Source organism: Onychostruthus taczanowskii, unplaced genomic scaffold (assembly GCF_017590055.1).
Source record: "Onychostruthus taczanowskii isolate IOZ18803 unplaced genomic scaffold, ASM1759005v1 scaffold21, whole genome shotgun sequence".
NCBI classification, from domain to species: domain Eukaryota; kingdom Metazoa; phylum Chordata; class Aves; order Passeriformes; family Passeridae; genus Onychostruthus; species Onychostruthus taczanowskii.
In genome coordinates this window covers 1,383,326-1,406,496 of record NW_024499351.1, presented here as the reverse complement: position 1 = coordinate 1,406,496, position 23,171 = coordinate 1,383,326, and the positions used below count along the sequence as shown (strand labels likewise).

The window sequence follows — 23,171 nt, the reverse complement described above, 5'->3', positions numbered from 1 at the left end:
TTTAGTACAAGGCAAAAACTTCTATTAGAACAGGCCAGACACCAACTCAGGCAAAGGGAAATGTTAGTCATTACAAAAGCTAGTAATGCTTAAAGCTTTAACTAGTTTCCTTCAGTTTCCTAATACAGGCTTTTAAGGTTTTTTTTTTTAAATCTTGTACTATCAAACTGTGTCAGTTACATAACTAAAACATGCAAATAAAGTGCAACAGACTACTCTTAGCCAGTATCCGATTGAACAACTTTTAATATTTCTATCGACAAACATTGTAAGCATAACCAGAGTGAAATGTATTTACTTGAAGTCTGTCCAGTGATAGACCTGGGTCACTGAACTATCAGTTCAAAGAGAATTACTGGCATTCTAATTTCATTTTCAGTTGAGACCAGAGGCTGCTGAAGTGATCACAGACTAGGACGTGTTCCAGTAGTGCCAAATTCTAATAAACTCAGATTGTGCGTTAGTAGCCAAGGCCGAGGCAAACAATTATCCTGTACCATACACAGAAAGCAACTAGTATTGAACGGACAAGAACTTTGGTCAACAAACTAGTTTTACTTCTTTAATAATATTTTGCTAATAACTCAAGAGGCACAAGAGTACCAGTAAGCATATGAACTTTAAAATGCACAATGGCCACAGACAGTTGACTTGGATACAGTATTGGTGTTTGGTAGCAGACCTACAGACGGCTTTTCGATTCTTCCACTCTTAAATGATTTCGTATTTCCTCCTGACCTAGTCATGCACTGGAGAGGAATTCCACAGCAGTCTCCTTCTCTTCAGTTAACTCCTTAGCAGTAAGATCCATCTTCTCACGAGAAAAATCATTAATAGGAAGACCCTCAACAAACTTCCAGGTCTTGTCCTGATTGAAAACAAACAAATAAAAAGCCCTCCATGTAAGAACAGGCTTCATTCAGTCTGCATGAAAGAAACTTTATGGCGTAAGAACACAGCTTATGGCCCTAAGAACCACATCAGGCAGAAGATAATTCTATTTCAGATAAAGAATGCAACCAGCACCAGCTAGTCATGTCAAATTGTACTTGTCTACCAGCACTTAGCTGACAATCAAGTTAACTTGGTTAATAAGAGTCCTCTCTGTGAAAGAGAGACTGCTAAACCCCCACATCCCAGGAACTGCAGTCCCACACTGCTGTTAACAGGCTCACATGACAGTTTAATAGGTCTTGCAGAAGATATATGGATTTAAATACAGCCTAGTTACCTTGATCACAACAGGGAATGAATATAGCAGGTCTTCAGGAACACCGTAAGAATTGCCATCAGAAATGACTCCCATCGAAACAAACTCCCCCTGAAACCAGAAAGGCAGAGATAAACACATTTTTCACTGCTAGAAGCAGGCAAAATTTTCATGATGTTGGATATCCTTTATCTCCTATTACACAACTTATTCCAGAAAAGACAGATTCTTTCCTCTGAACACACATACACTCGAGGTCAGCGAGGTGGGCACGGAATGAAAGCATTAGGCAAACAAGCACTTTAATAGCCACATCTTACCGCTGGAGTGCCAAACCAGATGTCCCTCACATGATCACAGATAGCTTTGGCAGCTGACATGGCACTGGACAGCTTCCTGGCCTTAATAACAGCTGCTCCACGTTGCTGAACAGTCTGCAATGAAGAAAAAAACCCAACCATAACTAAATTGTAAAGCAGCAAAACCATGGCTTGGTCTACAAGCTGTTAGCAAGTGCCATCAAGAAAGACTGTTGTGTGGAATTATTTAATTTTATCAGTGAAGATACAGTTCTTTCACTAAATAAACATGGCATACAATCCAGAAATACAATCTAGAAGAGTTTTGCCAACACAAATGTAACAATGTTTCAGAGGCTCATTCCTTAACTTTACAGCTATCTGACTACCCTCATACCAACCAGATGTCTCAAGCTTTTCCCACCAGGAGACTTTGTGCATGTCAGCAGTAGCAGATGTCTCAATCAACACACTGCCAATTAAGTTCTTCTGCTGAATACCAATGTGAAACACTTGCTGGTCTCAATCCTACAATACTTAATGCATAAAATTAATTTAATTCCTGAAGATAGCTGAACCTACCTCACCATACTCAAGTTAATAGTATTTAAATGTAATAGTTTTGCTAAAGCTTTATTCATCTGGGGCTTTAGTAATCCATTTCCCTTCATATTCCACTTAGGTAGCCTGTGCTCATGATCAATTAATTTTTTTCTTTTTTACTAACTTACATTATTATTTATTACTACCCTACATTAAGACACTTGCAAGCATTTCCTAGATTCTTCAGATTCCTTTTCAGAAATGGTGCTGATGATGCCACACATTTACAATTGGAAAGTGTGTGTGTGTGTATCTGTGCACATGCATGAGCAGGGAAAGAGTTGCTGGCCTTTTTGGGTGGGTGGGGAGCAGAAAATGGATCATCCCACTTCATTTATAAAACTGCCCCAAAAAGTCACCGTAGTGAAATGGCAGTGGTGCTCCTGTGGCACACAAGTTTCACATGAGCTGTGATCAAAACTCTCAGCTGAATGATTTTAGCATTCCAGTTGGATTTTTCTAACAGAAGTTATGTAGATTTTCCTGCCTTGAATTTTCCATGGCAAAAAACTGATAGCAACAAGATATCAGAAGATGGCTTATTCCAGAGAGAGAAAAGAGCTGATTCACTACATCAGTTACATCGTTTACAATTTCAGGTGAGGTAATGAGAAAGCACAAGCACAGAATGACTATTAAAAAAAAATGTATCTTACCAGGATAAAGTCTCCCTTCAGCCAGCTGTCATCTTTTATAGCTTCATAGACTCCAACTTCCTTTCCTTTCACATTTACCTTTGCATGGTTAACATCAGGATATTGAGTGGAGGAGTGGTTGCCCCAGATGATGACATTCTTCACATCATTAGCAGTCACACCAAGTTTCAGAGCAATCTAATTGGAAATTAAAGATGTCCATTGCATTGACTTCAGCTTCTCAATTCACAGGCTTCTTTGAAAGCATTGCTCTGTATTTAGCAGAGATAACATAATAGGCCTTTTTTTACCTGAGATTTGGCTCTGTTGTGATCCAAACGAGTTAAGCAGCTGAAGTTTTCCTTTGGTATGGATGGGGCTGACTTTGATGCAATCAGGCAGTTGGTATTTGCTGGATTCCCAACAACCACAACCTAAAAATGAAAAAAGGAAAGATGAAGTAGGTATTTCTGCAAAACACCTCCCTTCAGTGAAATACACTGCTTGGCCTTCAAAGAAGCTATCTAAAAGTTAAGTTTTCTAATCTCTTGGTTGTATTCAACAAGATTGTCTTTTACATGTGTCATTCGTAGTCACCCAATCTTCTATAACTGCACATAAAAATATGTTCCAGGTAGGTATTCTCTTTAACTTGACATCCAACATGAAAGGGAACAAGACTTCTAGGGAGATCTGGACCTACAGCCTGTCTTCAAAACTCATGCTACCAGATACAGGGAAACAGACATAAGCACACTTTTAACCAACCATTTAAAATGCTTTCTGGACTGGCTGCCACTACTTTATATAATTGCTCTATAATTAAGAAATCCAGAACAGTTACTTATCTCAATAGGCAGTTAGAGGTAAAACACTGCCTCAACTTAAACCAATTTATTACTATGCAAAACTGATTTTCATTCATCCTTCATTTGTGCCTCGAATGACTTACGTCAAACTCCATATACTCTAAATCACACAAGCTGATCTGCAAACCTCTCTTTGTATTTTCCTTTTTGAAAGTGAGTTCAGTAAATTTTCCACTACTCCACAACAGTTATATTGATAGTTTTTATTCCAACTGGATAAAGAAGCAAACACGTCCTTAGAAGCCGTAGGAAGTTCATCAGCAGACATTAAAAAGTCAGTTACAAAGCACAGTCGGAGTCTGGGCCTGAGATTAAGAGCAGTGGGAGAGCAGCCACATGATCCCATTAACTGTGCTGAAGGAATCTGACAGAGAACAATTAAAATCTTCTAATGCTCCAAGTAAGACGCCAACAACCTGAATAAAGCTGATTTTTGTGCAACTGTAATTCCATATTGACACTGAAGTTAAGGGTCATCATGTTAAAGGACACAGATGGATATGAAGTAGGCAGCTGCATTTAGTTAATTCAGTTCTCCTAGAGAAGAGTGATAACAAGCAAAAGACTGCTTATTTTTTTTAATACAGCTTTATGGGGTTGATTTTCAAATTGGTGGTAACCAGTTCAGAGTATGTGTGGAATACAGCAATACAATGTAGGACTCACCTTTTTCACCAAATAAATTAATGACTAAATCATCCACCTATTTAACATTCTGTTTCTTATCTACCCTTGACTGTGGTCTATTTTCCAGGGCATTAGGAAAGGAATGTCCACACTGAACAGGCTCCTGCTTGTGCAATATTCTTCTACAATGTATCCAGATCTCTACATAGCAAACAATTAATGTTTTAAATTCAGTTCCTATATTCACCTTGACAGTCTTTTTGGCATACTTGTCCAAGGCTGCACCCTGAGACTTGAAAATTTTCACATTTGCTTTGAGTAAATCCTTCCTCTCCATGCCCTCTCTCCTTGGCATGGAGCCAACCAGGATTGCTATGTCAAGATCTTTGAATGCAACTTCCTCCTTGTCTGTTGGAATGACCTCTAGAAAAAAAAAAAAGAAAGGGGGAAAAGAATTCAGTAAGATAAATACTCATGGCATAGTGCTAACAGGAATAGTCTTTTGTGCATAAATAGTATATAATCTAATCTGACAATACCACCATCTTCCCCTCACAAAAATACAAGTAACAGTCATTTGGCCCTACCTCCACAGATTAAATACATCCCAGTAAATGGGTTTTATATACAAATATTTATCTAAAGTGGAAAACACAGGAGAAATCTATGTAAAAAGATACATTTCATTTGCCTCTAAAATGTGTATATAAGTACATATGCTTTTATTTACTTTTACAATAAAATTTCAGTGGCAAGGACGAACACAAGTGAGTTCTGCTGCCTCTTTACCAATTCAAAGCAGAGAAGGTTTTATTTGTACAAGAGCTGGTACCTACATGCTTTTTATGTCATGTGTTATAGTAATTACACTCACTCCTACTTGCTCCCTTTCTTCTGCTTGTTTAAACTACCAGAACTCAGCTTGTTTACATGGCTTGAAGAGTGCTTTTTCATTTTGTATCTTTATACAGAAGATATTTTTAAGACTAAATTAGGAATTTTTTTTAATTTAGCAATAGATATTATATACACAATATAGCAATGATATATTGCATACATTTCATGGCTGGGCCAGAATACAATACACATATGCACAAGTATCTGACAATTTCTTGTCCAGGCTCAAAGCCCAGGATTAGATGATATAAACCCAGATATCTGCATTACCAATTCTGTCCACAAAACCTATTTGATGTCACTCTTCCTAGCTTACAGGCTAAGTTAAATTGATTATATTCCACAGAACACAAAACCAAGGAAGGATCATCTACGATTTTCTTCTGCCCAACTTCCTGCCAGCTACAGGGACTCAGAAATGCAAGAACTGTACTGCAGCATCTTGTAGGTATAAGAAAAAATTGTTTTGGCCACCTCTGAGCAGCGGCAGAGCGCAGTCCTGCAGCTCCATCACCACACCTTCCAGGACCGTCATCATAGGAGTGATGTCCAGCAGCACAAGAATAAGAGGCTGAAAGAAGGAAAAGGTTTAGTGCAAGTTGGGCACAATGTGCTTCGAAAATGAATTTGTCTTGTACTCAGCTGTCATCCCATGCAAGATTTAAAACCCATTTGCAGAAAACAACTTCAGCGCAACCAACAACTGACAGCTTGCATAACAGAGCAGAGGTCCCATTTTCCCCACTTAAAGAAGAAATTACTTGGATATTGGTAAACCATTCCGAGTGTTTAGGAGGAAACCAGTCTCAGACACTGCAGTTCTGCAGTTCTGACATTCATTCATTCCTGTGCCAGCAGGACCAGGGAGGTCATCCTTCCCCTATACTTGGCACTGGTGAGGTCACACCTGGAGTGCTGTGTCCAGTTCTGGCCCCTCAGGTTGGGAAGGATGATGAGACACTTGAGCACATCCAGAGGAGGCAACGAGGCTGGTGAGGGGCTTGGAACACAAACCCTGTGAGGAATGGCTGAGGGAGCTGGGGGTGTTCAGCCTGGAGAAAAGGAGACTCAGGGTGACATTATCACTCTCTACATCTCCCTGGAAGGTGGCTGTGGTCAGGTGGGGGTTGGTCTCTCTCTCCAGGCAGCAAGTGACAGAACCAGAGGACACAGTCTCAAGCTGCATCAAGGGAAATATAGGTTGGATGTCAGGAAAAAGCTTTTCACAGAAAAGGCGATAACGTTCTGGAATGGCCTGCCCGGGGAGGTGGGGGAGTCACAATCCCTGGATGTGTTTAAAAAAAGCCTGGATGTGTCACTGGTGCCAAGGTTTAGTTGAGGGGTTGGACTCAATGATCTTGAAGGTCTCTTCCAACGGGGTCATTCTGTGAATTCTGTGAATTCAGTGCAAGAGTTACCTGGTCTTTGCCGAAGACATCGCCCTTGGCAATGCTGTAGAGGAGGGAATAAGCAATCTGCCCAGCTGCTCCAGTCACCAGCACTCTGACAGGTTCAGCCTGCAAGGAAAGGACACAGCCTTACCCACAGCTCCACACCTCAGGCTCACACCAGTTAAAATGAAGTTGCTGCAGCAATAAAGTTATGATTATTTAACCTGGATGAAAGCGTGTGCCTAAAGGTGGATCAGCCCCAGCTTCTGGGATCACACTTCTGGTTCTGCAAGACCCACCAGCAACTTCTCTGCTTGATTTTACAGAAACATACCACAATTGCAAAAATATCCTTAAGAATCGCTCCTGGAAAAATTGCAAAATGCCAGGAATAATTATATATTTGAAAAATTTTGCATTCCCTTTAACAACAGTGCCTTGTTAACATAATACAACATACACCCCACCCATTCATACTTGAAATTTACTACAGAAGTTTCATGAGCTGTGACACTTGACTGATTTTCAGATTCTTTAAATTTCAAGCACTGTTCCCATTAAGCATTTTGAATGCTTATTTGTAGCCAAAGACTTACTGGATGCCAGAAACCAAAGAATCTAGGGGACTTAAAATTACTGCCTCACTGAACTGTTAGGCAGCAAATTTAACTAATCCACAGACAAAAGCTACATTATGAACAAACACAGACACTATCCATAATACAACTGTCGTTTGTCAAACTGACCCAAAACTCCGAAAGACTGGGAGAATACTGCCAAAATGCTACTATATTGCAAATAAGAGGGGAATAAGGGCTTGTCCTGTAGCAAAATGACACTTTGTTAAGCAGAACCAGGACTGGAAGAAATCCAGAGGTTATTTAATATTGAAAATTAAAGGCTGCTGGAGTTTGGTGTGTTCAGCCTGGAGGAGAGAAGGTACCAGGGTGGCTTTTCAATACTCAAAGGGGACTTACAAAAAAGATTAGGACAAACCTTTTAGTAGGGCCTGTTATGAAATGACAAGTGTCAATAGTTTTAAACTAAAAGAGGACAGACCAAGATAAGAAATAAATACTTTACAATAAAGATGGTGAAACACTGGCACAGATTGTCCAGATAAGTGGTAGTTGCCCCATCCCTGGAAAAATTCAAGATCAAATTGGAGAGGTCTGTGAAAAACCTGGTCTTGTTGAAGATGTCCCTGCCAAATGCAGGAGGTGGATCAATGACCTCTAAAAGTTTGTTCAAACCCAAAGCATTCTATGACTCTACCAAAATGGGCCACATGGCAAAGGACATTAATAACCCGGTATTTCATAAACCTGTTATTTGTATTTCCCTTTTTCTCTAGAGGCAATAGGGCTGTGGCAGATTGCACTAGGACAGGAACAAACAGACTGACCAGCCTGCTGGAATGCCAAGCCTACTTCTTCAGAAAATTAAAAGATGATTATTTGAGATACAAACCAGACATAACTGAATGTGAAAAAAGTGATTCAATTGCATTCTGGGCTACATTACAAAAAGTGTAAGCTGCAGAGCAAAGACACCTCGTGCACTCAGTGCTGGTGATATTGCAGATGGAATGCTGGGTCCAGTTCTGGAGACCTGAGTTCTGTGGTCTGTAAGATGAGGCTGAGGGAAAGTCAGTCAGGACACAGTGTGGAAAGGTAGAGGATAAGGGGGATCTCACACAGACCATCACACCTTCACAGAGTGTTAGAAAAATAACACTGCTCCCAACACCTCTCAGCAGTGGCAGAACAGGGTGCAACAGCTACAAATTAAGAGAAAAACTCTCGATTATGTGCTACTGTTGCAGCAGAACAGGATACCCAGAGGGTCTGTATAACCTTCACCCCAGCAGTTTTCAAGGCCCAGACCAAAACACCTACGACATGATCTATCAGTGGCAAAAGTCTCACTGTCAGGCTGGATTGGACAACTTCCAGACATGGAGCAAGAAAGAGGGCAGACTCTATGACCTCTACAGATCCTTTCCAACCAGTATTCCTGTCACTGATATTTATAGGAAAACCATGTGGGGCTTGCAGTGTATTCTCTCTGCAGAATTGACCAGCCAAGCACAGCTGCATCAACTAATGTTAGATAATTAAAAAAATTAGGCTATCTACCCCATTTATCACATACTAGATAAAATCAGAGCATAAATTATGAAGGTGAACTACTGAACTTGCAGATTTAGACCTGGCCTTCATTATGGGAATGATTCTTTAAATATCTCGTTACCCAATTGCCCGTTACATGGTGTCAAAGTGCATTATTCTCTTTTGAACTTGTCCTACTATGAGTCACACCCCTCTAACTTCATTGAAACTCCACCGTGAGGGGAAGGAGAGCAGACAATCAATTCTTGGTGGTTTAAATCCCAAAACTAGTTCTGGTACTCTATTCTTGAGCAGGGAAATGCACCATAACATCTGAATGATGATGAGCAGCACGGATTAGGATGTGTATCAAATTTTAAAGCCAAGTTTTCAGCCTGTTTCTAAGAAGAATCTTCATTTATTTATATAAATGGAACAATGAACACTCTTTTAAGGCAGCTAACCACACTAGTTAGTAAAATAAAGTTACAGTGCTGCAAAACCTTGGCCTGGCAAAATCCCCATCATAGAAAAAGTGATCCCGTATTAAGCTATTCCAGAACTCACACAGGTAGCAGCAAAACATGTTTTCTTTATATTTATAGGGTATCTGAAATAAATTGTGAATTGATTTCTGGATTTCCAGTGAAGAGAAGAAAGATTTTAAGGCTCTTTCTTCTAAAGCAGCATGACAAAAGGGAGAAAGGAAAAGAGATTTTTTTTTGCATTTTAGGAACTTTACAAGCCAGTCTGATTGAAACATAAAAAATGCCAACCTATTCACTAGCATTACAGCGAGTATTCAGCACAACAACAGGAGAGGGAAGGACGAGAAGATAAAAAGGTAAGAAATAGGACTATTTATTATTTTTTTTACTGAGACAAACTTGGTATTTAGCCTCTAAAAAAAACCCCAAACCTTCAGTCATGACTCAGCTCCACCTTCTCAAAATAATTTGCTTGCTTACTACCATTCTTCCTGTTGTCCCCTATTTGAGGCTGGAGGAGGAAAGCACATAAGCTAAAATAAGGTGAGGAGTGCTGCCTACTTGTTTTTCCTTTCCAAACCTTAAGTGCATTGGGTTCAGTGCATTCCTCAGAGCCTTTTACCCCTGCATTAATTGTGAGAATTTAGAATTTATCAAAGAAACTTCCATGCTCTCTCTAAATCCAGAAGCTGGATTAACAAACCAAAAAACTTGGGTTTTTGTTGTGCTGCTTACAAAATGTGGATAACTCTCACAAAAAAACCTTACATCTCATATTAAAATTGGTCTCACTGAATGTCTGAAGCTACTTTTAGAGAAATGAGAAGCTCCCCAGCAGAAGCTGTAGGCTCCAGACGTTTTAACCCGTGACTTGGCTCCTGCAGGACTTTCATGCTGTGCTAACTGCAGGGGTGACCTTTACTCACTCTCAGGTATAAAGGAACTAGAGGACAAATTAAGCAACAGCTAGCTGAACTATTTTGTTCCAAAGCCTTCCCCACTCCACATTCAACTGATGTATAGTTAAAAAGCTTTAGGAAAATAAAAGAGTAGCAAAAGTGATGATAAAAAAGGATGAGAAATAAGCTCCCAGCAACTGACCATTGCATCCCCAGGTACCCTTCTTCATCGAATCCAGCAAATGTAGGATCTCTCCCCCTCCTAAACTACCACAGATAAAAGCAAAGCCTCCAACATCAAGTGAGGAAGTTGAGGTCTTAATGCCTGCTCCACAGACTTTGGTTTAATAACTCAGTGCTTCAGTTATTTCTGTGATTACAGCTGGTATCAGCACACCTAAAACATTAGTGCCATACCTGCAAACAGCACTGCACTGCAAAACTGATTCAGGACATTACAAAGGTAAGTAAAAGATAACTCACAACCTATCAAATGTTGTAACAGGAACATCCTGATTACACAAATGACAGACTTTGCATTTGCTAATTGCAGTTACGAGAGATCTCTATAAAGATTATTGCTGATAAGCACGTCTATAAAATACCACCAACTTAACATTATTCCTGAATATTGAACATTATTCCAGCCAACTAAGCTATCCCACCTTGCTTTACAATAATTACTTAATCATTAAAATAAATTTTTATCTCTTCCAAAGTCTAGAGTCTGCCTAAGGAACTTTCCCTTTGATCTCCCTTCTTTAAAGCAGAGATGTGGTGACAATAAACATGTTTGCAAATGTAGCAGAAATTCTCTGCTGCAAGGCAGCCGTGCACTTGAAGAACACCACCAGCGCTGCGGTTCAGAGACCAAAGCAATTCCAAAGGCATTCCTTCCTTAAGGAACGACCTTGACACAGGTGTCCTGTAAAACTTTTTCCATTTCATTGAGCTAATGGTGGCTGCACTGATGATTTTATTTCAGAAATTTAAAGCCTCTGCCCAACACCACATGCATAACCTGAACAGCAAAGCAAGCTAAAAACAGTGACATTCGGAAAAGTCTGGACATCAAAGTTCTTTGTGAGACCAGCCCATCCACGTCTCAATGCTTTGAGAGTTCAAATACAAACTAGAGCTTGCTGTCATGTTGTCACTCCTGCAAATCCCCATTTTAAATAGAAAGTGTGGGAAAGAAGCACAAAGTTTACAGATTTTGGTATTTTTTAGGGTACAGCTGAAACACGCCACATTTCAGAGCATGCAAGCATCCTTTCTATAGCAAAATAGCTGAAAGTGAAGGTTTGAGTTACAAGGGTATTGAGTCTAGAAAAACACAGAGATGTTTTCACACCTAGCAAGGAAAGCAAGGTCTCTGTGCAGGTTTATAGATCTATGTACACATGCTGCAGAAAAGCAAAGCACTGCAGTTCACCTCTGTAACCTCAGGGCAGAACTGGAAGGACTCCTTGACAATCTAGAGAGTCTGAACAAACAGCTGGATTTCCGACAGCAAGCAGGGATGAACCAACAAAGACATTTCACAAGCACTTTCCCTTGAGCTAACACAGAACCGCACCACGAAGGAGCGCTGACAGCCCGCATCTCCCGGAGGCGATGTCGGCAGCCGGGAAAAGGCGCGATCTCCCTTCGGAGCGGCAGCCCCAGGACAGGGAGGCTCGCCGCGTTCCGACGGGGGCACACCCCGCCCTCCCCGCGCGGCCCGGGGGACAGGGACAGCCAGAGCCGCCGCCAGGCCGGCACCGACCCCACGTCCCCGCCCGGAAGGTCACCCCGGCGCGGCTCCGCGGGGGCTGCAGCGAGCCCGGGGCGCCACCATGCCCGGCTTCTCTGGGCGCCACGACCACCGCCGGGTCACCCCTGCCCCTCACTCCCGGGCCCTGCCGGGAGCAGCGCGGCCAGGCGGGGAGGGCGACGCCATTTCGGGGTCACCTCCGCCTGCCGGAATTCCCTGCCCCGAGCCGAAGGAACCCGAGGGGCGCGGTGCCGCCGCGGGCCCGGTACCGACCATGTCTGCGGGAGCGGCGGATCCGCTGGCTGCTCGAGGTCACCTCTGCGGCGCGACTGCGGCCGTGGCAGCGCTGCGCCGAGGTGCCGTGGTGGGGCGGAGCGCGCGGCCGCGCTCGGCCGCCTGGGGGCTGTAGTCGTGGTCGCCGCGGGCCAGCGTCGCTTGACTGCGGCAAAGAACTATAACTCCCATCGTGCCTCGGGGGCGGCGCGCCGCGCCCCCGCACGCCATTGGCGGTTGCCTCTCCCCACCTCCCCCCATTCATTGAAGAGCCGCGCTGCGCCGGAGGGGTTGGCCCGGTAGGGGGCGGTGTGCGGTTGCCTTCGCTGCGCGTGCGCACTGTTGGGAGGGGTGGGGGCTGCGGCAAGCGCGGGCTTCTCGGAGTGCGCATGCGCGCTCAGCGGCCAGGCTGCGGGAGCTGCGCATGCGTGGGGGGCGGTGCGCGCGGTTGCTGCGGTGACGCGCGGGACAGGCCCCGGTGCCGGCGGCGCCGCGCCCGCCCCGCGAACTCGGAGCGCTCGGTGGGTGCGAGTGCGCGGCCGGGCCCTGCCCTGCCCTGCCCCCGGGGCATTCCCCCGGCGCGTCCCGGAGCCGCGAGCCCGGGGCGGGCAGGGCGTTCCCCTCGCGTTTCCCGCGCGATTCCCTCCGCCCGGCCTCCTCTGGGGAGCTGCCGGCGCGTTCCCGGCGCTCCACGCTTCATGAAATCCTGCCATCCTGTTGCTTGGTCTTCTTTTTATTTTCAGGGAAAGCTGAGAGCTTACCTGTGCTATTCCGCTGGTAGAACTGCGTGGCTAAACTAGCGATCACTTGTACAGAAATAAAGCTGCTCGATTCCTTGTATTTCGAATTGTTGAGTGAAGTAAATTCCTTTGGTCTGGCTGTGAGGGAGGCTGGTACCGGCATAAATCAGCACAACAGAGCTTCTAAACTGTTGATAGGCTTTAAAAAAGAAAGTCTTGGATAGCACAGCTGATTTTTCTTTTCCCACAGATCCTGACAGGATTCCCAGTTAGTTTTTTGTGAAGGTCTCACAAAAATCATTGAAATCTTACTCTAGTCCTTACAGCAGTATTTTAAAAAGCGGTCTAAGGAGCATGTGTCCTGAGGCAGTTTCTTCGGCGCCGCGGCGGACAAGGGAGGCTGCTCCTTTGGGGCAGGGGCTGTGAGGCGCGGCTCGTGCCGCAGCGCTCCCGGTCTGGCGGCTCCTGCTCCCGCCGGGGCTTCGCGGAGCCTTGGGGAGCCGGCAGCGGGGCCCGCCGCTGCCCGGGTGCAGCCCCTGCACTGCCGTGCCCCAGCTCTCGGGCTGCATGTAACATCTGTTAATGACCCTGTGTTTTTAATACGAATGAAGCCTGTAGCCAAGTTCCCTTCCGCGGGTGAGTTTGAAAGCCAGATAGCTGCGAGCAGAGCTGAGGGCTGGCTGGCTGGGAAGCTTGGTCAGGAGGAGGGAGCTTGTTTAACACAGTTTCCCAGAGTGTCCTAAGATGCTTTACCCTGGCGACTCTTAACCTTTTCTGCACCCAGACGTTATACAGACTTAATTAACACTATTTAAGATTGTTTAAGATTTAAGTGTACACAAAACCTGATATGGACCCACATAAGGTAATTTCCACTGACCATAATTGGTTCAGTTTAATTGATTTCTTATAAATTTTCAGGTAAATCAATGTTGGCAGGCTGTAAACTGATTTGTCTGTGTTAGCTTACAGATTGTATTGATTTAATGGATTTCAGTTAAGAGCTTAACTTGAAATTTTCAAACATTTTTTCTGCAGATGACTCTCCTTATTCTTACTCCTTTTTTGCCCAAGCTTGTGCTCCTGGAATTTTTTGCTGTTGGAATAACAACAAATCTTGTTACTTTGTGTTGAAAGCGATTTGTTTTGGTGCAAAGCCATGTGTAAATGCTTTTGTTTGTCAGAACCATGTTTATCAGTTTATCTTCAGTATGATTAGTCCAATTCCAGTATGATTAGTCCAGGTTGGATTCAGTTGTTGTCTGTGCTGGTTTAACTAAAAATACTGTAAAATTTTGCCTTTTATGAATGTGGTGTAATTTTTAAAGTCAGCAAAACTTAAGAGTTCTAGTATTTCCTTCTTATATTTTGTTTCTACGTGTTAAGCTTTGATGTTTTCTAAGTAAAATTTAAATGTAATTTAAAAAAAATTCTTTAATGCTCCCCAATGTTTCATTAGTACGAGTCTTTCGTGTAGCACTGTAAGCCAAAAAGCTGCATAAATATAAACATTACATGCAAATGAAGTGATGGAAATTTAGTGTGCATCTGAATTGGGCTCTGGGCTAACTTTCAAATACACTTTGCAATTTTTGCACTCAAAAGATACTAAATTATGTGGAAATCAGTAATTAAACAACACACTGAAGTATTAAGATGTTTTAATCTCCATTTTCAGGAGATTAAGTATTATTTTTCAAGGCAACTGGTAGTTTTGAAGGGTAGTCTGCCAGAATTATCTCTTAATATTAAAAAAATAAATTAAAATGAATTATTCTCTGTTAACAGCTGGCTGTCTTCTTTAACTGTATTTTGGATGGGATTTTCTTTTCCTTCATTGCCATCTATAGAAACTGATGACTATTTTTAGGTAAGTTTTTACACTTCATTTTCAATAATTTGTAAATTATTCTTTTTATCAACCTCTCTATGTCTAGTACAGGTTTCTTATCTTATGCATTTACTTACAATTGTTGTTACCAGGTCATGTCTCTTGTAGCTAAGTCTGTGTGATATAATTAACATTTAAAACGCACAAGACTATGTAAGAAAAATTAACTATATAGTGACCAGGTTCAAACCTAGAAATGCTAGAATTGAAATAGTTTTGTAAATCTCTTCTGTGTTCTGGTCCAAGGGAGTAATAGTAAGAGATTTTTCAGAAAGAAGGTAAAACATTACAAAAAATACTGAAATAGAATTAAGAGGATCAAAAGTTATTGTGTGAAGTGTGTGACAAATCTGTAATAGATTTTTAAAAATATATAGATATGAACAAGAAATATTAAAATAGTAGTTTAGAAAATTAAACATTTTTTTTTTTTTTTAATTCCTAGTGCTAATGTCCCAAACATAATTTTTCACCATTCATTTCTAAACTTCAGTCATGTAGTACTGCATGGACATTAAATGTCATGAAGAAGATAATCTATAAATTCCATTTATAATCCAGATTTTGTTTTTGCTGTGGTGAAAACTTTCTTTCTAAAAGAGAAATTTTACCTTCTATGGAAGTGATTTAATTTCTTATTGCTTATTTTTAATTTCTTAACAGCTTAGTTGGTTTTTAAATTGAAGTTGGATAGTTATCATCAATTGATTTCTACAGCCCTCAGCATGTTTTTAACAGGTAGCTATGATGCAATAACACGTCCTGTGCTCATGTGCCTGCTGCCTATGAAGAGACACAAATGGTCTGTAGCTTGCCTGTAGTATGTATTAGTAATCTTTATGAACTATTCATGAGTCAAATATTAATAAAAATTGTGCACAGAAAGTTCTTTCTTATTTGCTTTCCCTAGGTAGGTTGATAGTACGGGCAGGTATTGTGGGTTTGGCAGGGGACACTGAGAGTTCAGGCCTCCTCTGGTGTGGGTGCACATCACATCTGAGGTGGGTGCTCTGGTGCCTGAAGGAGTTCAGGGCTCCATCACTGACCAGAGGGGCTGGTGGCACAGTGGCTTCCTAATGGCACCCCCAGAGCTGAGGGACCCTGGAAGATCTGTCCTCATCCCCCACCCGAGTGCCACTTCTGGAGGGTTTTCTTCTCACGGTTGTTACAAGGTCTGGGCTGCAGAGAATGCCTGTTTAAAAACAAAGCCAAACAAAACCAACCCACAAACCAAACAACCACATCAGACACGGCACAAAAACTTTGGCATATTGGCTGTAAATTCAGCAAAGTTGATCTCTGAATTATTGCAAAGTGAACAGAAGGGTTGTGCTCCTGGTGCATGAGAAGTAGTTTACTGTATTCTTCTACCTTAACACAAATCTGTCTTTCTCTTGGTTGAGCAGACACTTTGTGACAGCGGTGTGTGGATTTTGTACTCACTAATGTCACTGCCTGGAGGAGAAGAGGCAGGTTGGTGTTCTAGAGAGGAGATGACCTGTGTAACAATTCAAGTTCTACAAAGCAAACCTTGTACTCTTAAAGTTAATTCATTGCAACATTAAAAAAAAACCCAACGTGAGCACCAGCACCCGTTCCCCCACTAGATGTAAACATTAAGCTGATGTCCTTGTGAGTTTTTAAATGAGGCAAGCATTTAGTCAAGTGAATCAATTTAGTCAAGGGAAACAGGTCCTACTGAAAATAAATGTTTGCTTTTTCTCTCGTAAGACTTTCTTTTGCATTTGTTCATTATAACCTGATAATGAGGTTATACATTTTGAACAAGAAGCTAGCAACCATAATGATGACTTTCCCTTTTTTAGGTGCAGTGCAGATGGGTGAATCTATCTGCTTCCTTTATCCATCCTTTCCATGTCAGAATGACTGATGAATGCTCTTCCATGCCAAATCTTGTAACTGCAGTTACAAGAGTTTTTCTCATTAGGCTTATTTCTATGAATTATGGTCACATCTTTTGCTTAAAATATTTCAGCTTGTTTTACAACATCCGTGTGACTTTATTTATGTATTTTTGCAGAACCAAATTCTTAATAGCTGCCACTATACAAACTAAATTTTTCTCCTTTTTTCCCCCCAAGAATTAAACAGTGTTTCAAAGAAAATATCCATAGAAATACCAGTGGAAAGAGAATGATGTGTTACGGTGTTGATTTTTAAAATTTTTTGTTAATTGTGTAAAATATAATTCTTTATTGATAGAAAAGACTGAATTTTTTATCTTAATGGCATTATTCATAAGTGAAACATAATTTTCAAACATGAATTTATCAGTAATAAGTGTAATAATTTGTTTCCTATATGGAGGTTTTCCTGCTGTTTAACAAATTCATTTTGGTATCTGGTCTGCTTTTGGAATCCTTGTCCAAACTGATTTTTAGGCAGCAGCAGAGTCTATGGGTGGCTTTAGTAGCATATATGCTTATAATACTGGCCATATTCAGTGTCTACTGATATTTGAGTAAAGAAAGAGGAAATTGCCTTTATTGATTCTGCTCACATAAACACAAGTACTCTGCACATGCCTGTACTCATTCAGTTGCACACTGTAGGGCTAAACAGCCCCATCTCTGGATAAAATTCCAGCTGTGTGGACTGTATTGTCCATACCAGTGATACATAACTTGGAGTTTCCTGTTGCTCAAAAACAGGCATGCATATATTTTTTTGTTTTTCTTTCAGTTCAGTGTTGGGCAGGGTTATGTTGGAACCCATGACCATGGCCCTCAGGCTCATGCTCAAAGAAAATGTTAGAAACTTTTGGGTTTGTCATGAAGTCATTGAGAGTTGTCCTGTCAGGCTGGGATGGTGTTGAGGAATTAGTTAATTTGAACTCAGGATAGTCATGTGCCCAAGTATGAACAAGAAGGGAGCAATGGCCACAGAAAAATATTGGGTAATTGGCCACTTATATCGTGACACAAATGCTGGAAAGATGCTGCATCTTTGGCTGATGGAGGCTTCTCCATGAAGTAATCAAGCAACAGGAATCACAATTGCAGTTTGTGTTTTTCTAGTTTCCTTTTAGAATGATACAGCTATGCCTTTCTGCTCAACTTGCCATCTACCCTTACCTGTAAAGAGTAGCCATGGTAAAGCACTAACACAGATGTGGTGAAAAAATTGGACCTTAATTGGATAAAGGCCTTTTGAATATTTTGAGTCCTATTGGAAAGGCGTTGCTCTTGTCTGTATAATGGAATGTGTTTTTGTTTCATGGCCTGTAATCCCATTTATTTACAATAATGGGCCAGATACTGTTTTTCAAGTTGCTTACTGTCTGATACGGGGGAATATAAAGTATTGCTCTGAAATGGCCTTTTCCTGTCATAGTTGCCTGACAGACAGGGTCTGGCCTCAGTGTGTATTAGGCAAGGGAGCTAGAAATACACCACAGTTAAATTATGGGTTTGTATCTCCAGGTGGTGCGTGAATTCGTGGTTGAAGACTGAAGAAATTAATTTTGCTAAAGCAAGAAACAACAGGACATTAAGCTACTATGCCAGCTTTAGATGTACGCTTCAAAAATTTTCTGCTGCTCAGCATTATTCAGTAATCTTTAACTCAAATTGCAGGAAATATTTGAAATTCCATTCTAACAATATCCAACAGAGAATATTAAAGAAGCATTACATTTCAAATGCCTGAGGGAAAATGTTCTCTTGCAACACCGTGGGCATTTGGATCTCACTAGTATACGCAGTATTATAGTCTAGTATTATGCTTTACTTGGTCTAAAATGAAAGCCCAATTTTAATTCTATCTCCAAAAACTTGGCATACTGCAGTGAAAAATAATTTATTTGAATGTTGTTTTTTTAATACACTGCAACTAACTTTAAAGCTTCCTCATATAATACTCCCACTATGGCTTTTTGTAATCTGACCCTTTCATTAAGACTTCAAATATATTCCCAAAGACTTATCTCAGTGCTTTCATTGCTAATTTACAAGTTAAAAGATTCCAAAGTTACCTAAGAAGTTTTTCTCATTCTATGCAATTTTTCTCTTAATAAGACAAAACTTTTGAGTATCTTTGTAAATATATAAAACACCAAACAGAGGAACTAAGACACTCTTAAGGAAGGTAATATGCAAATGCAAAATAGGGTTTAATAATATATACACAATTCTGGGCTGGGTAATTCAGTAAACCCGTTAATCAGCTTCCTTAAAAACGTGCTGATTACACCTTTGGGGTTTTATAACCTATATATGCTGTATTTGATAGGAAAGCTATTTTGGAAATGAATCCCCAGCTTACAAGGTTTGGGGGAAAAATAAAATTGTATCAAAAAGACTTATAAAATCACTAGCTTGAATTTCTTACCATCTAAGGATTTCAGTGTTGCCAGAACAAGGACAAGTGCCATGTTTCTGTTGGAAAAATAAGATCTGTGGTCTTTAGAGAAATAGAATAGGGCAGTTCTCTACGTGCTGCTCACATTTTTCTGTTTGCACTTGACTATCACAGAGTCATGCCCAGGAGAATGCCAATACCGTGATACTTCTTACCTCCATGGAGTTTCACAGGAGGCAGTTTTTTAGCAGTAGTGGGTCACTTGCCTGTGTAATTGGACCACTTGTGACTCCCTGACAAACTAGATTGGAGGGGAATGTGATTCAAGGACTTGAAACCTGCAGAGATAATTCAGAACAGCAGCGTACTGCAGATGGTTTATTTGTTCAATGTAGCCATGTGGGACATAAATTAATGAAGTGTCATTAACAGTACCATTAATTTAACTGCAGTGCTAGGCTCTGTCCTTGCTAAATGAATGCCACTGATTCCTATAATGAAAGCTAGGAATCCTCTGCAGTGCTGGCGGAGATCAGCTTGCCTCCTGAGGGCCGCTGGTGAGCTCTGAGTTGCCACATCCCTTTTCATGGGAACTGAACATTGATAAGGTATCTTCTTTTCCATTGTCCCAGAAAGTTGAGTAAGTAGAGTGATCCATTATCTTGTATTGAGTAAAATCTGAGAGATTATTATATTTTTGAATGTGCCTCTGAGAAGACAGGAGTATCCACTGCAGTGTAGTAACAACATCTGGTAGCATAATTTTTAGACAGAAATGACTAAACTTTTAAAAACTGCACCTGTAAAGGACAGTCTGCATTTTTGGAAGACACTTAGGTGATTTTGTAGATATTCAGCTTGTCTTGCTTGAGAAATTGAAGGCTTGTAAAATGCATTAGAGATATATGCTGGAAGAATAGGTCTGTACAGATTTTAAAATCATGGCATTATGTGGCATGATTTCCAATTTTATCATCAATTAAAAAAATTTATTTTTTTCTTAATTGTTGTATTGACTGTTCCTTAAATAGAAGTACAAAGAAAAGCAAGCACAAATATAAAGCTTAATGTACAAAGCTGTTTCCGCTCTTTTGTACCTGATCTGTGTATTTAAGTAGATGCTTCCCTATCCACTGTTTTGCCAGTTTTTCTTCCAATAACTTGACCTGATGCAGTGAATTGCAATGAGTTGTCTGCTGCTTTTGTCACAGAATCGCAAAATGGTTTGGACTGGAAGGGACCTTTGAAGTCCAATGCACTGTGAACACCTTCCACTAGATCTGGTTGCTCAAAGCTCCACCCAACCTTGCCTTGAATACTGCCAGGCTTGGGGCATCCACAGCTTTTTTGGGCAACCTGTTCCAGTGTCTCACCTCCTCAGAGTAGGGAATTTCTTCCTTGTATGTAATTCAAATCTACTCTCTTTTGGATAAGAACTGCTGCCCTTCATCTTGTCACTCCAGACCTCATGTAGAAAGTCCCTCTCCCCCTTTCTGATAAGCCACCCTTTAAGTATTAATAGGCTATCATGAGGTCTCCCCAGAGCCTTCTCTTCTCCAGGTTAAAAACCCCCAAGTCTCCCAACCTTTTTAAAAAGGGGAGCTGTTCCTTTCCTCCAATCATTTTTTGTGGCTCTTTTTTTGACACATCCCTAACAGGTCCATACCTTTCTTTGCTGGGGGCTTCAGAGCTGGATGCAGCACTGCAGGATGCAGTTGGCTTTTTTTTTTTTTTTAAGTTTTTTTTTACATATTGGAAGATTTCCTTTGTAAATGTAATTAATAAGTTGAAATTGAGACCAAAGTAATAGTGATGTAATGTCAGTGAATGAGGTGCACCTAGTGACACAAGTTATATGAAAGCCCAGAATGTTCCTGGAACACTGCTGGCAAAGTTCCCTACATCTTAGGAGTGCTGTTAACTTTGTTACTCTTCAACTTATGGCAGAGGTCTCTTCCTGTGGAACTCAATCTAAGAAAACTTGTACTGGAAAACTTGTAACATAGTGCCATTCTTGTGTTAAAATACAGAATCTGGACAGCTATGAAACAGTGACATCGGTGGGAGTTTCATTTGAATAAATACTCAGTAAGCAGACCTTACTCCTTGGGACTGTTGCACAATAACTTGATTAATTGACTTTTCATCAAAGAGTAAATGAAATATTTATATTCTATAGAGATCTTGCTGGAGTATCTTCTTTGGCATCTGTCAGTGATGATATTTAGCTTTATAAACTTCTTCCCGTTGGAGGTTTTTTGATTTGTTTTCTGAGTAGAATTTTTTTGTATGTGGTATTGGGAAACCCCGCAAGTGTCTTTTTCTGTCTGTCTCCTTTGTAATATATCAGGTAATATCCCTATTTAGTAAATGACTTAATAAATGAATTTCACTCTGTCATGCTTGTTTTCTGAATCCGATTACCAAAACTGCAACACATACAGCTTCAGCATGTGGCTGAACTCCAGTGCAATGACACACAATGTGCAGGTGGTTGAATATTCCTTAAGAAGCAGCCTGTAAAGTATGCCACCCATAATGCCAGTGAATAAATGCCAACTTCAGCATGAGTGTTCTTTTAAAATGTGCACCTTGCTGAGGTTATTAGTCACTCTGAATTCAAGGACATGTGAGTGCAGACTTTGCATAAAGCTCCAGGAGTGGCCTACCTGTGAAGTGCTGCTGTTTGATTTTCAGAAGATGGCATGCTGTGAATTTTAAAACTCCCTCATCGTGGATGAACTGCAGCAAATGCCATTTTGTAATTGAGGCCATGTAAGTTAGTTATTCTACGTGTACTTCTAACAACGAAGTTTAAAAAATCTCTTTGCTGAGATCAAAGAAATGTTATCATCATGAAAGGAAATACTGCAGTGTTTGCTGAATAGGGCAAGGAAACAGAAGAATGAAAATTCTGCATCTTTTCTAACCTATATATATAATTGTAATCTGTTTCATGGATTAGTGTGAAGATTATGCTATTGGCCTTCTGTTTAAAAGTATAGGAATAATGAAAATGGTGAAAATATTGCTGCTTCCCTTAACATGAATGTGGATGAAAAGGAAGCATCACACAGAATTGTAGCAGCAGCTGTGACTTTAATTTGAGCAAACCCAACTCAGACAAAGATTTTGGGAAAAGAAATCCACAGACAGAAATGAGACAGACCCTAAAATTGTATCAGTTCTTAAAAGACTTATGTAAAATAAAAGCTTGAGTAAAATACAAAAATTACTTAACTCTGGGGAAATTACTTCCCCCAGCCACAGCCATTTAGTGGTTTTGTTTTGCTCTGCCACTTGTTTGGATAAGTTAATTAAATTGTATCTTTTACATCTGTGAAAGTGGAAGGAGGCAAGCGTTGCAGGTAGCTAGAAGGGCCAGTCACGGCTCTGTTTGGAGAGAAGATAGCTCCACACTGCCCGGAATTAATGCATTTTTAAACAGTGTTTATTATAGGTGAGAGATCATGGATGAAGCTGTGGTGGGGTGACCCTGGCTGGACATCAGGTGCTCACCAAAGCCTATCTCATTCGCCTGCTCGGTGGGACAGAGAGAGAGAAAATACAACAAAAAGGTCAAGGTAAGGATAGGGAGGGCCAGTTACTGTCATGGGCAAAACAGACTCCACTCAGGGAAATCAGTTTAATTTATTATCAATCAACTCAGAGTAGGATAATGAGGAAACAACTGTGTTATTCCTGAGGTAATAGAGCCCATTGCTGATGGGCTGAACCTTGGCCAGCAGGCATCCCTCCTGGACCCATCTGGCATTGGCTCTGCTGGATATAGGGAAAGCTTCCAGCAGCTTCCTCAGCTTCCTTCCCTGAAAGCTCCTGCTACCAAAACCTTCCATGCAAACACAAAACAGAAGTGTTTAAATTTTTTTAAAAAAGGGGGGAAATATGATCTGTGTGCTGGAAATTGTAGTCCAAAATTTGTTAATTATAAAAGTTTATTTTGAATACATGGGATTATAGGATTGCAAAAGCTGATCTATAATACAGTCACAGAAATAATGGTAATGGCAACTGCTATTTTTTAATGGCAACTGATATTTTTTACAAATTTCTCATTTTACAAATTTTTTTTTGAAACCTCATGAAAGCAGCTTATTTGCCCGTGATTGACTGATGCTGTAAAGGCATCCTTGTATGTCTG

General features: G+C 40.9%; 2 protein-coding genes across 2 annotated transcripts in view; one reads left to right on the top strand and one right to left on the bottom strand.

The window, feature by feature from the left end:
* Positions 1-228: 228 nt before the first annotated feature.
* On the bottom strand, positions 229-12,191 carry MDH1 (malate dehydrogenase 1). The gene is made up of 9 exons (XM_041404136.1): positions 12,059-12,191; positions 6,559-6,657; positions 5,615-5,711; positions 4,491-4,666; positions 3,059-3,181; positions 2,769-2,945; positions 1,531-1,644; positions 1,232-1,321; positions 229-868 (listed from the first exon to the last, which is right to left on the bottom strand). Exons 1-9 carry the CDS (start codon positions 12,059-12,061, stop codon positions 743-745), a joined length of 1,005 nt encoding a protein of 334 aa, XP_041260070.1. The 5' UTR covers positions 12,062-12,191; the 3' UTR covers positions 229-742.
* Positions 12,192-12,494: 303 nt separating this feature from the next.
* Positions 12,495-23,171, top strand: part of LOC121335734 (WD repeat containing planar cell polarity effector) — a 147,024-nt gene continuing 136,347 nt past the window's right edge. Inside the window, exons 1-2 of the mRNA XM_041404135.1 lie at positions 12,495-12,579; positions 14,587-14,668. The gene's annotated coding sequence lies outside the window, so the exon portion shown is untranslated. The remainder of the gene's footprint in view (positions 12,580-14,586; positions 14,669-23,171) is intronic.

Excerpts from the sequence above, each read along its gene's own strand:
- MDH1 (XM_041404136.1), bottom strand. Across the intron at positions 2,946-3,058 it reads ACAACAGAGCCAAATCTCAG|ATTGCTCTGAAACTTGGTGT; the intron begins GTAAAAAAAGGC and ends ATTTCCAATTAG. Across the intron at positions 1,645-2,768 it reads TGAAGGGAGACTTTATCCTG|ACTGTTCAGCAACGTGGAGC; the intron begins GTAAGATACATT and ends TCTTCATTGCAG.